This window comes from Chenopodium quinoa, unplaced genomic scaffold (assembly GCF_001683475.1).
Source record: "Chenopodium quinoa cultivar QQ74 unplaced genomic scaffold, ASM168347v1, whole genome shotgun sequence".
NCBI classification, from domain to species: Eukaryota; Viridiplantae; Streptophyta; class Magnoliopsida; order Caryophyllales; family Amaranthaceae; genus Chenopodium; species Chenopodium quinoa.
The window spans coordinates 1404692-1418838 of record NW_018743074.1 but is presented as its reverse complement, the minus strand read 5'-3'; the positions used below and the strand labels follow the sequence as shown (position 1 = coordinate 1418838).

Sequence of the window (14147 nt, the reverse complement as noted above, 5' to 3'; positions counted from 1 at the left end):
AAACCTAATAAACCCATACTAAAATCTGAATCCTAATCCAAACCCATACTAAAATCTGAATCCTAATCCAAACCCATAATACTGTAAGAATTAAGAATCCAACTCGAACATGAAGGTAGAGAAAGAGAGTGGTACTCATGCCAACCCACATGCTCCCCTTTACGCATAAAATGACCAGAATTCATACACCATGTGCATCCTTCCGCCGCACCCAAATCTTAATTACGTAGTATTATTCATTCCTATTTCTTCTCCTTCTTCCACCAGAAAACTCATCCCAGAAAACTCATCCCAGAAAACAAAACTAAATTCTTTTAAAAATGAAGAAAAAATTCCCGATTATCAAATAATGACACTGAAAACTCTTCCGGTAATCTTCCAACCACAACAACAACAACAATCGTCTTCATCTTCGATATTATCCCCATTTTCATGGCTTTTTCTCAACTGTCGTCGCCGATTCATCTTCCTTACCATTTGTTCTCCACTTCTACTTCCTCTTCTCTGTCTATCGTTTCCCGTCATTTGTCTCTGTCAACTGTACTTCTGTCTCTGCCGCCGTCATCGCCGCCGGCGCCGGAGATATGGCGGCGGATTACGGCGGTGTGAGGAAGGAAGAGGAGGAGAGAGAGTGGAGGTTATCGAAGGTGACGATGATGATGATGAGGAGAGAGAATTAGGGTGGATGTTGTTGCAGAGGTATTTGGAAGATCAATTAGGGCTTGTTGGATCTGTGATTTCTGATTGTGGCGATGATATTGATATCGATGATCATCAACACATTCCTGATGATACCAGAAGACCTTTTCTGAATTAATTTGATGTTTTTTTTTTTTGTTTTTTTTTTTTTTTTTTTATTTTTAGGAGTTAATAGGACTTAATTTTACTGTAGTGGGAAGGTAGAATTTCAATTTTTGCTTGATTTGGAATGAAGAAGACTTATAATTGTGCAGTAAATTTGGACTCTTTTAATTTTATTGCTATGTTGTAAGTTTGTAATTGGTCAAATGTATTGCATGTGACTATTATGATTATTTAATTTTAAAGAATGTACACCACATTAGAGCACCTACAATGGGTGACTCAAGACCTATAGATATGTTCGGCCCTAGTTTTTGAATAGTTTTTAGTGGTTTAACATTTTGAGAATATGACCGTTAAAGGTGGGATTATTTCGAGATTTTTGATAGATGAGACTATTTTAAGAAAACTTGCAAAAGGTGGGATTATTTTTGTAAATTTTTCCTTTTATATATGTTAGTAAAATAATCAAGTCAAAGTCATTATGTAAATAGTGAAAAAAGTCAAAGTGTAACGCTTATTTAAATACTATGGGAGTAAATATTAGCTTTAGAAGTTAGAGGTACCTGTTAAAGTAGCGGTTGAAATTTAATCTATGGTTTAAAAAAAAAAATATTGATTTTTATATATAACAACTATTCAACTGCTACTCCCTCCGTTTAAGTGTAAGGGTGTCGGTTTTGGGCCAAGTTTTAGTATTTTGTTCATATTTTTTTCGTTTTAAGTCGGAATTTTGCTTATGATATGTCATTGTAAAGCTTATTTCAAGGGTTCTTCAATCAAATCGGATTTGAATCAAAGTTATGAACCACAAAAATCAGATTTGCTTGGTTTTGGACCGCGGTCACGAAAAGAGAAAATTGGGTTTTGGTTTGCGGATTTTGAGTTAGAAAAAGGATTTGAATGGATGTTTGGGATATGAATAGATTGGATTAGGTGAATTAAAATAAAGACGACCTAGGAGTTAAACAATTCTTAATTTCGATGCGCAATGTGACTAATTGGCGATAAAAGGTCATTCATCACTGAGTTTGGGTCGGGGAGACACAATTAGGTGTCTACAACTTCTAGCGCCCCAACCCCCTAGTTTCCCTTGCTAATTTTGCATGTGATTGCAGGTCCCAGATTGGCAAAAAGTGGAAGTTCGTTAACCGCCTTATGTCTGACTCTCCAAGCTACCTAAGAAAGAAATCCGTGTCTAATGTTAGCAGTTATAGTTGTAATTCTATGTCCATATCGTACAATCAGTGTTATTTATCTACTTATACGTTCCAATAATATTAGTCGTCTAGTGTCGTGTCCATGAGTTTGTAAAGGTTTTTTTTTTTTTTTTTTTTTTTTTTTTTTGTTGAATAGTGTAAGGCCCTGTTCTAGCTCTGTTTGTCGTGTCTATTATGTTAGGTTTTCAGTGAATTCTAACTAGAAATGCACTTAAAACTTGTGTGGGACAAAACCTAAATAATGTAATTACAATAACAAAGTAAAGTAATTACAACAAACACAACTAAGGTGTTACAATCAAGTATTAATAAGTTTAAGAAATTACAGAAATTTCTAAACAAAACACTAATGTGAAGAATATGTAACTTGCCTCTACTCCAAGCCAATCATAGCACACATGAACACGAGAATTGCAATGCCCCTTGAGACTATGACCTTGATAACTATCAAAGGCGTATGAATACTTTCCTAAAGAAGTTTATTTCCCCCACACGGTACTTGGGTTTAAACCGGAAATCTCCTTTGAGATACAATTGACAGCCACTTCGTTCTTAGTACTACAATCGAAGTAAAGATGATAAATTCACACAATTTGGAATGGTTGCAAGAGTTTTTTTAACAAAAGTTTGCAAAGTTTTTGATAGAAAATGTAGAGAATACTTTTGGAGAGAAGATCAGAGATTTTTTCTTATCTCTCGGAATCTCCAAAAAACAAGCCTTTTATTAAAGACTTAACCGTCAGAATTTCGCGAAAAACTGACAGGCGCGGGCGCTCCACCAGGAGGCGCGGGCGCGCCTACATGTGGAGCGGGCGCTCCTCCCAAAACATGTGAAATTTACAGGAAGGCAGAAGAGGTCGCGGTTTTAGCGCGACCAGCAGCGCGGGCGCGCCAACCAGGAGGAGCGGGTGCTCCTATATTAGGAGCGGGCGCTCCTCTCCTGTACTTCCAAATTCACCAAGGGAGGCAGAAGGGGGCGCGGTTTAGGCGCGACCCAAACGCGGGCGCGCCACTTGTGACGCGCGGGCGCGCCAAATGACGCGCGGGCGCGCCAACTTTCTCCTTCCAAACCTTCAGATTCCAGTGAGGTTCGCGGTTTAGGCGCGGCCGCGCTTACCCAGCGCGGGCGCTCCTCATGGTTCGTGAGCGCGCAACCATCAATACTCTAAATCTTCCAACAATCCTCCCCCATTTAGAGTGTTACTTAAAACATTCTCCACTTCTTACAATTAAACCACATCTCATGCATCAATGTCAATGTCCCTTCGGATTGAATTGACACCTAGTACAACACACTTAACGATGATCATATCCCATGATTTCCATATAGATTGAATCATGTGGATATATCCAATCATTCGAAGGTGAAGTACACATAAGACAAATCGAATTAATCATCACTTGACACCTTTAAACAACCATGTGTCCGTATCTTTCATAAGTTCATCGAAGTCTATGTGTCCTTTTAGACTTCTTGAAGCGGCTAAACTTCGAACTTATATATGTAGGTTCTCATATACGTAATTGTGCCCTTGTGACAAGACACTTACATTTAGAGCTTCTCAACTCTAAACCTTTGAGAACTTTAAATTGACGCTACCTCATACATCACAAGTACCATAGCAATATGGGTCATTAAACATTACTAACAAACATCAAAAATGCGATTCAACCACATTGAATCTAAGACTTGATGTTTTTTCAAGCGTTAGATTGGGTTTCACAAGTTTGTGTTTTTAGACATAAACCCATTCCATTCATAGCAAATATGATGGAATGTCTTGGCATTGTCTTTGTAAAGCAATCCGCCAAATTCATCTTTGTTGGAACATAGTCAAGACTTATGACCCCATCATTGATAAGCTCTTTCACTAGGCTATGCCTTAGTGAAATATGCCGAGACTTACCATTGTACACTTGACTATAAGCCTTTATCAACGCCGAATTGGAATCACAATGGATTGCCACCGGTGGCATTGGCTTTGACAATAAAGGCAACTCTATCATGAGATTCCTCAACCACTCAGCTTCCTTACTAGCTGATGCAAGAGCTATAAACTCTGCTGCCATAGTGGAGTCGGCAATGCAAGTCTGTTTCTTAGAAGACCAAGAGATGGCACCTCCTCCAAACATAAATACCCAACCACTTACAGAAGAATCATCTTCTTTGTAAGTGATCCAACTTGCATCCGAATATCCTTCTAAACCCGAAGGAAATCCACTATAAGATAGACCATAGTCTAACGTACCCTTAAGGTACCTCAAGACCCTCCTTATTGCAAACCAATGCTGTGCACCCGGGTTACTAGTAAATCTACTTAGTTTTCCCACAGCCAATGCAATATCCGGTCTTGTACTAGTCATGGCATACATCAAAGATCCAATTATCCTTGAGTATTCCAATTGGGAAATTGTTTTCCCCGAATTCTTAACCAATTTGACATTTGGTTCCATGGGGGTGTTTACGGGACACTTATCAAACATATTAAACCGTTTGTTCATTTTCTCAACATAGTGAGATTGACTTAGAATAAGTCTTCCATTGTCCCGAATTATCTTGATGCCTAAAATGACATCCGCCTCCCCCAAATCCTTCATCTGAAAAGATGAGGATAAGAATTACTTGGTCAATTCTACTTGTTGTAGACTTGTACCAAAGATAAGCATATCATCAACATATAGACAAATGATAACACCATGACCTTTGTCATCAAATTTGCTATATATACACTTATCAGCTTGATTCACCTTGAATCCAAAAGACAAAATTGTGTCATCAAATTTTCGATGCCACTGTTTTGGTGCTTGTTTAAGTCCATACAAGGACTTAACCAATTTACACACCTTATCTTCTTGTCCTTCCAAAACAAACCCTTCGGGTTGTTTCATGTACACTTCTTCCTCTAGATCTCCATAAAGGAATGCCGTTTTCACATCCATTTGATGGATTACTAGATTGTATACCGAAGCCATTGCAATTAATAACCTTATTGAGGTGATTCTTGCAACCGGTGCATAGGTGTCAAAATAATCAACACCATGCTTTTGCCTAAAGCCTTGGATAACCAATCTGGCTTTAAATTTCACTATGGAGCCATCCGGTCTCCTTTTCCTAGTGAAAATCCATTTGCAACCAAGAGGTTTGCAACCGGAAGGTAAATCCTCTAAGACCCAAGTGTTATTTCCCATGATGGAATCCATCTCATCATTTATAGCCTCTTTCCAAAATGCACTATCTTGGGAAGATATTGCTTCACTATAAGTCTTTGGGTCACTATCCACATTGAAACAATATGCAGAAGTAGAACTTAGGGTATCTCTAGATCCTTCAACCAAATAAATTATGAAGTCATCTAGAGGATTCCTAATTTTCCTTTCTCTAGTACTACTCATCAATTGAGGAGTTTCAACATTCTCATTATCTGTTTCGGGGTTTTTTGATGTCCTACGGGAGAGTTACAATTCTGAGACTGGAACCGGACGCCTGTACCTGCAAAACAAACGGATGCTCCGGATGATTGGAGATCCGCCTCCAACGGTCAAGTTAGTACTTGATTAAGGAGTAATTAATGCGGAAATAAATGTAATTTGGTCTCTCTAGGTGAGAGTGTTTAATGTGTGTAATCTCCCTTAATGAGGATTAATGAAGGTATTTATAACATTGGGAAGCGTGCCACTCTCTAGGTTTTGAGTAAACCTAGGGCTGACTGGGCCTCCCCCAAAGATTGGGCCTTGTTGGCTGATTTATCCATTTGGCATGGATGGACACGTGTCGCGTCGCAATTGGTCCATGGAGGACGTATCTCTGGTTGACACGTGGCAGACTCCTATTGGCCTACGTGAAGGACACGTGGCGGAACCTGACTGGTCCACGTGTCAAATGCTGATTGGTGGACAAAAATCCCCTAATCATTTGCCCCTCACAGGTGGCACGTGACTGGTCACGTGTTACCTGTGACAGGTGTCGCACCGTAACAGGCGACGGCCTGCTACAGGTGTCACTCGGTGAAAGGCCGAGAGATTTTCCCGCCCAAATTTTGAATTTGGGAGTGACCCTTCGCCTTCTCATTTTACCTATATAAGGGTGTGTTGACTTCAGTCATTTTCACACTTGAGAACTTTTGAAGAAAACATTCGGACCCCTGAACTTGCTCTGACATTCCGGACTCTTTCTGCCTACCGCCTGCTCTGACAAGCCGGCTACTCAGAATTTTCAGAACTTCGTCAACTTCACTCGTTCAGGTAACCGTCGGTTCTCTCATTCTTTATTTTTCTTTATTTTTTCCTTTTTGAAATGGCACCACGGAAGCACACGACACGACCTAGGTTAGTGATCAGCCGGTCACCGGGGACGGCTGAATCTAGGACTAGGAGTGCCGCCTGTCCTTTTCCGGACCAATCTTTGCCCTTTATACAAAGTCCGACTGTCTCTGTGTCTATGCAGAACATGATGGCCAGAACAAAAAGAACTGCTAGGATCTCGAACTCAGACGGCTCCTCCCACTGGGTGCCGATTAGTGAGACATCTGACCAGGCGCCAGATGCTGAAGTGAACCAAGGCGGCTTGACCGCCGACAGTTCTGAGGGAGGGGTCAAAGTGGCCCCTTCCCATTTTACAGTTGACATGTCTACATTCTCTACTACTCCTATTGAAGGAGAGGAGGCGGGCCCCTCTAGGAGAGGGGAGGAGTCGTCCTCTTCGGACTCGTCAGAGGACGAGTCCGAGTCTAGTTCTTCTGGTCATGCTTCTCTGGACACAGAAGAGAAAAACAACCGCCTACAAAAGGCGAGGCTTTCTCACGCAGTTGAGAAGGGGGACAATTGGGCGGAGCCATCCGCCTCTTACCGAGAGCAAAATACCCCTTACTACTTCACTGTCCCACAGGGCCGGATCAAGGCCATGCAAGAGAGAGTGGGGAGCTTTATTGCGAACCACACAATGGGCCCCGACTTTTTAGTTTTTGTGCCGGATCCAGAAGACACAGTCGTCTGGCCGGCTGGTACTAGTTATGATAGCGCCTGCTTTGGCTGCTACGAGGCGGCCATCAGGGCTGGGCTGCGCTTCCCACTACATCCGACTGTTCAGCGGATCTTGGATGGGTATGAGTTGGGGTTATGGCAGTTAGCCCCAAACTCCTAGTTCAACGTTCTCGGCTATGTGGCCGGGTGCGAACTGCATGGGGTGGAGCCAAACTTCGAGGCTTTCACCCACATGAACTACCTCAGCCGGACCCCTAAGGCAGGCGGTACCGGCTGGTATCAATTGACAAGCCACAGAGGCTACCTCATGACAAGAGGTAAAGAAAATAAGTGGAAGGATTGGCGAAGCACCTTTCTTATCATTGAAAGTTCAGACACAGAGCTGAACAAGCGCTTCAACAGGTGGAACAGGGATCCGCCTCTTCTTGCAGGCGGCCGCAGCATGCCGCCTGTTCCTCCAAAGGCTAAGAAAGAGATCCTGGACAAAGGACTCTTCAAAGTAGAGTCGAGGGTCGACTCTACTATAGGGGTGTGAGAGCAAGTACCCCTGCACTGCGTCCCGAGCTTTAAATGGCTCTATGAAGAGTACTTTTTGGCCGCCTGCGGCCTCAGCAGTCGGTGTTCAAGAGGTAGCCGGCCTGTCGAATACTCTCTTTTTCCATGCTTTACTGTTTAAATTTTTATTAACTTTGGTATTTTGTCCTTGCAGCGGACGCCATGAGCAAAATCACCGCTTCCAAGATAGCGACGGCTATGTTGCGAGCCTCTATCATGCAACAATCTTCTGCTGACTCCCCCAACAAGGAGGCGCCCTTGGTAAGTTCCAAGCCTTTCATTCTTTCTCCTTTTTGAAGTTGGGTTTACGCAGATACTGGCCGTTTTTTTTTTTTTTTTAGACGGGCACTCCAAGAACTTCTTCTTCCCAACAGCCGGACTCCAAGACCCGGAGGACGACTGTTGCGAGCTCTCCTGGCACTGCCAGGAAACATGCGGTGGCTGAGAAACAGCCATCCACTCCTTCTCAAACTCTAAACAGGCCGCCTAGAAGTATGGAACTACCCTTATGCATTTGGGCTTGCTTCCTTTTTACTGTTTCTAACATTTTTGTTTATGCTTGATGCAACCGGCCCTCAGGAACCGGACCTGGTCGAGGTGGCCAAGTCTATGATCAAAGCCGTCCCTCCGGCTGTGAGAGAGGCGGTCAGGGGTGTCGACACCCTTGACCTAGACGGTATCGCAGGGGTCCTTGCTGAGGTATACTTAGCATATTTTTGTCATTTAAATTCCAGGACGCCTGTTTTTTGTTTGAAACCTGACGCCTGTTCCCTTTTACTTAGGCCCTACTCCGAGTGAACGGCCTTCGCAAGCCGCTTGATAGGAAGAACAAAGAGGTAAAGGCTGCTAAAGCTATGGCCGCCTCTGACTGTGATAAGGCAATGTTTCAAATTGCCCAAAATGAGATTTTGACAACTGATATTCTTTATTATCAGGCGCAGGATACTTCTGCTATCCGGACTCAGTTGGAGGCGGCCCAGAAGAGGAACAATGAGCTGGAGACGACCATCACCAACCTCAAGACCGAGCTGAGGCCTCTTCGCCAAAAAATGAGCTCATACGACACCTTGGAGAAATCCTTGGAGAGCGTTAAGGAGCGCCTGGCGCCTGACCTGGGGCCGCCTCTTCCCCAATGCCGACTTTTCGTCATGGGAAAAAACGTACCGCCAATGTTCCGAGAGATATAATCAAGAGATCCTGGCGGCTGCTGAGGACGAGGCATTGGAGGTGGAGGAGCCGGTAGTGGCCCTAGTGTCGATTGGGGTAGGTGCGTCGAAAAAGGATGCAGCTGAGGCCGAGTCAAGCAAGAAGAATGCTGAACAGGCGACAACCGCTATTGTTGAAGACCTGCCCCCTTCTTAAGCTTTTTGTCTTCTTTCTACGGCCTGCGTGCCGTTTGTTTCTGTTTACCCGGCCAGGGGGCCGGGGTTCTGAATATTTTGCCGGTCTTAATGGCCGGCTTCTTTTTGTATCTTTACCCGGCCAAGGGGCCAGGGTTATGAATATTTATGCCAGTCTTTTAAGCCGGCTGTTAATATAACTTAGGCGACCATTATTTTAGGTCCCTCTATTTTGCTAAGTAATTTCGAATTCGTGCTTTTATTTGCTAAGTATCGAAACTTTGATATCTAGTTGCATACTATACCGACTATCTTGCATGGCCGATAGTTGTAAACAGGTAAGAGTTAGTCACGCTGCCTATGCCCCTGGACGACTGGTTGTCTGTTTCCAGGCTAGGCGATCAGTCGGCCATTTATTCAACCGGTATCTGACTCATTTTGAAGACTGGATCCCCTTTAGGCAGGCGGTCCTGTCACTTGTAAAATTAACCAAGTAGGAAGGTGGTTTCCTACCAGCCATGGTTTTATTTTCACACCAAGTTTAAAGGAGCGACTAAGTAAATATGGTTATTATTTAGTCACCGAATGATTGAGTAGTAAAGGTTTCAAGCGGTGGGTACCGATTGTTCCTCTTTATTCGCCAGTGTTTGTTGGCTATTAACTCATAAGGTACCGACTGTTCTCATCCCAAGTAGTTCAGTCGGTTATTTGACTCAGATGGTTACTGCAAACACTTGTTTGACCTGATTAGTCGGTTAAGTGAGAGGTATCCTTGTCTAAAAAACGGCTACGTGGTTGTCTTAGTTAGACAGTCGTATAGGTGCCGTGTAATGATTTTATAGAACAATGTTCCACCCAAAAGGGAGCTGCTCTCTGCGACGAATTTCATCCGGATGGATGCCGCCGGACGTCTGCTATAATGTTGGGACAGGTCGAATTAGTTTAATATTTGGATTAGTTGGCCTGGCGCCTGGTCTGATCACTTCGGCCATGGGCCTTTGATAGTTCTTGGTGAACTGTGTTATGGGAGAGTAGCCGGTTGTGTGGAACAAGCAGTATGCCCCTCGTTAAGAAAGACTTGAAAAATAAAACAGGAGAGTAGCCGACTGTTTGTCAGTAGGCATGCCCCTCTTAGTACAAAATTGAATGAAACAACAAACTTTTATTAAGTAGCTCTCGGCTATTTACATCATTCAAAAATAATACTTCTTTAAATTATCTACATTCCAGGTTCGAGGCAACGACTGGCCGTTTGGTGTTTCCAGACGGTAGGTACCGTCCCTGACCTCTTCATAGATTCGGTAGGGTCCTTCCCAGTTGGGAGTTAATTTCCCAGACTCATTAGCCCTAGCGACTGCTTCCATTTTTCTTAGTACAAAGTCCCCCACTTTGAGTGGACGCCTGTGTATTTTTTTTTGTATGATCTGGTCATTCTCAGGCCGTAAATTTCATGGCGCAAGACAGCATTGCCCCTCCTTTCTGGGAGTGAGTCTAATGCCAGGCGCATGGATTCCCAGTTTGCCTCTTCGTCGTATAACATTACTCGAAGAGTCGGCTCGTAGTGTTCAATTGGCAGAACAGCTTCCGCACCATAGGTTAGGAGGAATGGAGTCTCTCCAGTCGCCCCTTTTTCAGTCGTCCTAATGGCCCAGAGAACATGTGGTAGTTCATCCGCCCATAGGCCGCCTGCTCGTTCAATCTTTTTCTTGAGGCCGTCTGAGATAATTTTATTGAAGGCTTCTACCTGGCCGTTTGCTTGGGGTCGGCCGACTGATGCAAAGTAATGTGAAATACCTTGGTCCCCCAACCAGTTTTTGAGAACAGGCGTCTCAAATTGGGGACCATTATCAAAAACCATAGACATGGGAACCACGAACCGAGTGATGATATTTTTCCAGATGAATGAAATTACATCCTTCGTCTTGATTCCCTTTACAACCTCCGCCTCCACCCATTTAGTGAAGTAGTCGACTGCGACAAGTATGTACTTCCTACCGCCTGTAGCAGGCGTATAGGGACCCAGAATATCCATTCCCCATTAGCAAACGGTAGTGGGCTATGAATGGTAGTGAGATCAGTAGCCGGACGGTGAATTAGCTTGCCAAACTTTTGACACTTGTCACATTTCTTCACCATCTCCATTGCATCTGATTCTAAAGTAGGCCAAAAGTAGCCCTGCCGCCTTGTCCGTTGGGCAAGCGACCTGCCGCCTATATGGGAAGCGTAGTAACCAGAGTGAAGATCATCTAGTATCTCTTGCCCCTTTTCTGGAGTAACACACTTCAAGTAGGGTTGAAGATACCCTCTTTTGTGAAGTTCTCCCTTTATCATTTCAAAACTGGATGCCCGTTTTTTCAGCGCAGCCGCCTGGTGATAATCATCCGGCAAGGTAGCGTCTGTCAGATATGCCCTGATTGGATCCATCCAGGTGTAGCTTCTGTCTAGAATTCCGATGGGGTCTTCCTCGATGCTCCTTTTCTCCATTACTTCCCAGAAAACAGTTCGAGGAGTATCACAGGAGGCCGAGGATGCTAATTTTGAAAGAGCATCCGCCTGGTTGTTTTCTGATCTCGGCACTTGAGTCAGATGAAAATCTTCAAGGGATCCGACTGCTTGTCGTACCGCCTGTAAATACTTGATCATGGCCGGATGGGTTGCTTCGTATTCACCATTATACTGACTCACTATCAACTGTGAATCAGAACAGGCGTCTATCTTTCTTGCCCCTGCCGCTGATAGGCCGTCGTCGAGCCTACCAAAGATAATGATTCCTATCTTGGTCTCACTAACAATAGTAAGGGTAATAAAGGGTCGAACCCAAGAGAGGCGTTGAATCAACCACCGAGTACTACCGTTTAAATAAGCTAAATGAATTCTAAATTGGGTTGGTTTTAAGTAACTTCTTCTAATTCAACTCAACTAAAGCTAAGAGGAGATTAACAATATTAAGAGGAATCTAGGGCTCGGGTTATACCACTCAACTTCATCACAAATCACAATTAGCATGCTACAATCAAGGTAAATTAATGGGACAAATTAGAGGAAGTCATCTAAAGCACCCAACTACTCTCTCCAGCTAGAGGGATTACTTGAATCGTGAATACAACCTACTCTCGTGGTTACATAGCATAAAACAAGTGTTAAAGCATAATCACGATGACATAAACATTCCCTTGACCGGTAATCCCTATTCTCATGGCATTTCGGGTCAATTAAGCATAAGGGAGCTAACTCAAGTTCATCTCTCGATCCTTCGTTGAGAAAGCTTGGATAAATAGTTCTAGAAATGGCCATATACAAGAACTAAGCAATTAAACCACTTAAGCTCAACTAATCATCATCCCACAACAACCAAATTAGCACATGCAACAAGTAATTAGTGACTACATTGAGGGTTTTACCCAAACCCTAGAATTTAGACTACTCACAATCCATGGAGGTTAAAGCAATTAGAGGTTTCAAGCAATTCATGAACAAGTTCAAACTAAGGATTAAGCTAATTAACAATCTAAGCATGCAAGAATTAAGCAAGTAATCAACAACAAAGTAAAGAGAAGTAGAAAAGATGAGTAAGAAATGGTTACTATGAAGCTTCAAAGTGAGCAACAATGGTGGATTTTGTCTTCTACAATGATTGAATTTGAATGCTTCCAAGCTAAAAATTAAGAACTAACTAATGATTTGAGAATTTAATGTTCTAAGACTACAAACTAAGAGGAAAGCTCTAAAAAAACTGCATCCCCGTACAAATGAGCTCTAAAGGGGTATTTATATGACCCCCAAATAAAAAGGACGGAGAAAACAAGGAAGGAGTTCGACTGCAGGTCTGCACGGACGTGCCATATTTGGCACGGACGTGCAAGGATAATTACGGTCGTGCCAAGTTTGGCACGGACGTGCAGGAGGGCCAAAATGGAGGCAGAAGCTTCTGCCAAGGTCTGCACGGACGTGCAGCTTTTGGCACGGACGTGCAGACTTGCACGGTCGTGCTATCATCTTGCACGGCCGTGCAGGATGCCCTGCCTAGACTGCTTAACTTTGGGAAGCTGTAACTTCTATGTTTCTTGTCGGAAATGGACTTGTGACCAGTCGTTGGAAAGCTCTTGAGACGAAATTTAATCTCCAATTTGAATCGCTTCAAAAGGTTGATAAGATCAAAAGTTATGGTTGGTTGAAGTTGACGCTTACGCAAACGACCTTTCAAGGTTCTCCAAAAGCTTTTCATTTCCCTTTAAGGCATTCCTCCTTCTTCCTCCATGGCTCTATCAACCAAGCTTGCCCTTATTCTTGCTCACTCATGCTTGATCATGTCCATAGTGCTAAAAATAGCTACATTACATCAAAAACACAAACAACCGGTGAAGCATGGATGGTACAAAATTTGCATAAAAATAGGATAAAAAATGAACTTTGATGTCGATTAATAACGAAAACAAGGTTCAAAAGTACCCTAAAATCATGCCAAATAACAAGTTATCAAATCCCCCCAAGCTAAGCTTTTGCTCGTCCTCGAGCAAAACAAACATGTCGAATCAAAGGAGGAAAACGACTTGCTAACATCAATCCAAGGAAAGGCAACAATGAGGAAGCATAAATACACAAATCCGCATGGTGACAGCCATCATCACTTTTAGCACAAGTGAGAAGCAATTTAAACCTCTAAGTCGCCTTAGAGGACGAGTTTTTATCTCGTGAGGGTTTCCATTGAGCTTAACCCACAACTCACACAAACCACAACAAAACTATCAAACTACACAAGTTCCGATGTTATTACCACCCAAGTCAACTCATCGAGATATAAATCGCAAGCAAGACAAATGAGCGACTTTCAAGAATTACCAATCATACAAATGTGCACATGAGTTTGGGGTAAAGAGAAGGACTAAGCAAGATTGCACTAGGATACTTCTTTAGACCTTTTACTAGTTCATTAGAGCACACCTAGATATTCCAAAGTTTCAACAAGCCCTTTTTCGGTTATAAAATCTCAAAATGCTAGTACACTTACCAAAATGCACACCCAAGGCCTCTTAACTACACTCTAACTCGGGAATTTCATAAGAAACAATGATGTAAACAAGGTGTGGGAGGCATCCACTAGTTGACCTCTAAAGAAGAAAATTTTGATAATTTTCGAGAGTCTCCCTTTTTATTCATTGTTCTATGCTCTTCTTTTCTTCTTTTTTTTTTTCAACTTTCAATGCTCTCGCCTCTTTTAACTGTGAGCGACTCTTTCTTTTATTAAGAACAT

At 42.9% G+C, this 14147-nt stretch overlaps 1 protein-coding gene across 1 annotated transcript; it reads left to right on the top strand.

The window, feature by feature from the left end:
* The first annotated feature begins 349 nt into the window (after nt 1-349).
* LOC110731495 lies at nt 350-817 on the top strand. The gene has a single exon (XM_021911345.1). The coding sequence runs from the start codon at nt 350-352 to the stop codon at nt 815-817; it is 468 nt and encodes a 155-aa protein (XP_021767037.1).
* The last annotated feature ends 13330 nt before the right edge of the window (nt 818-14147 follow it).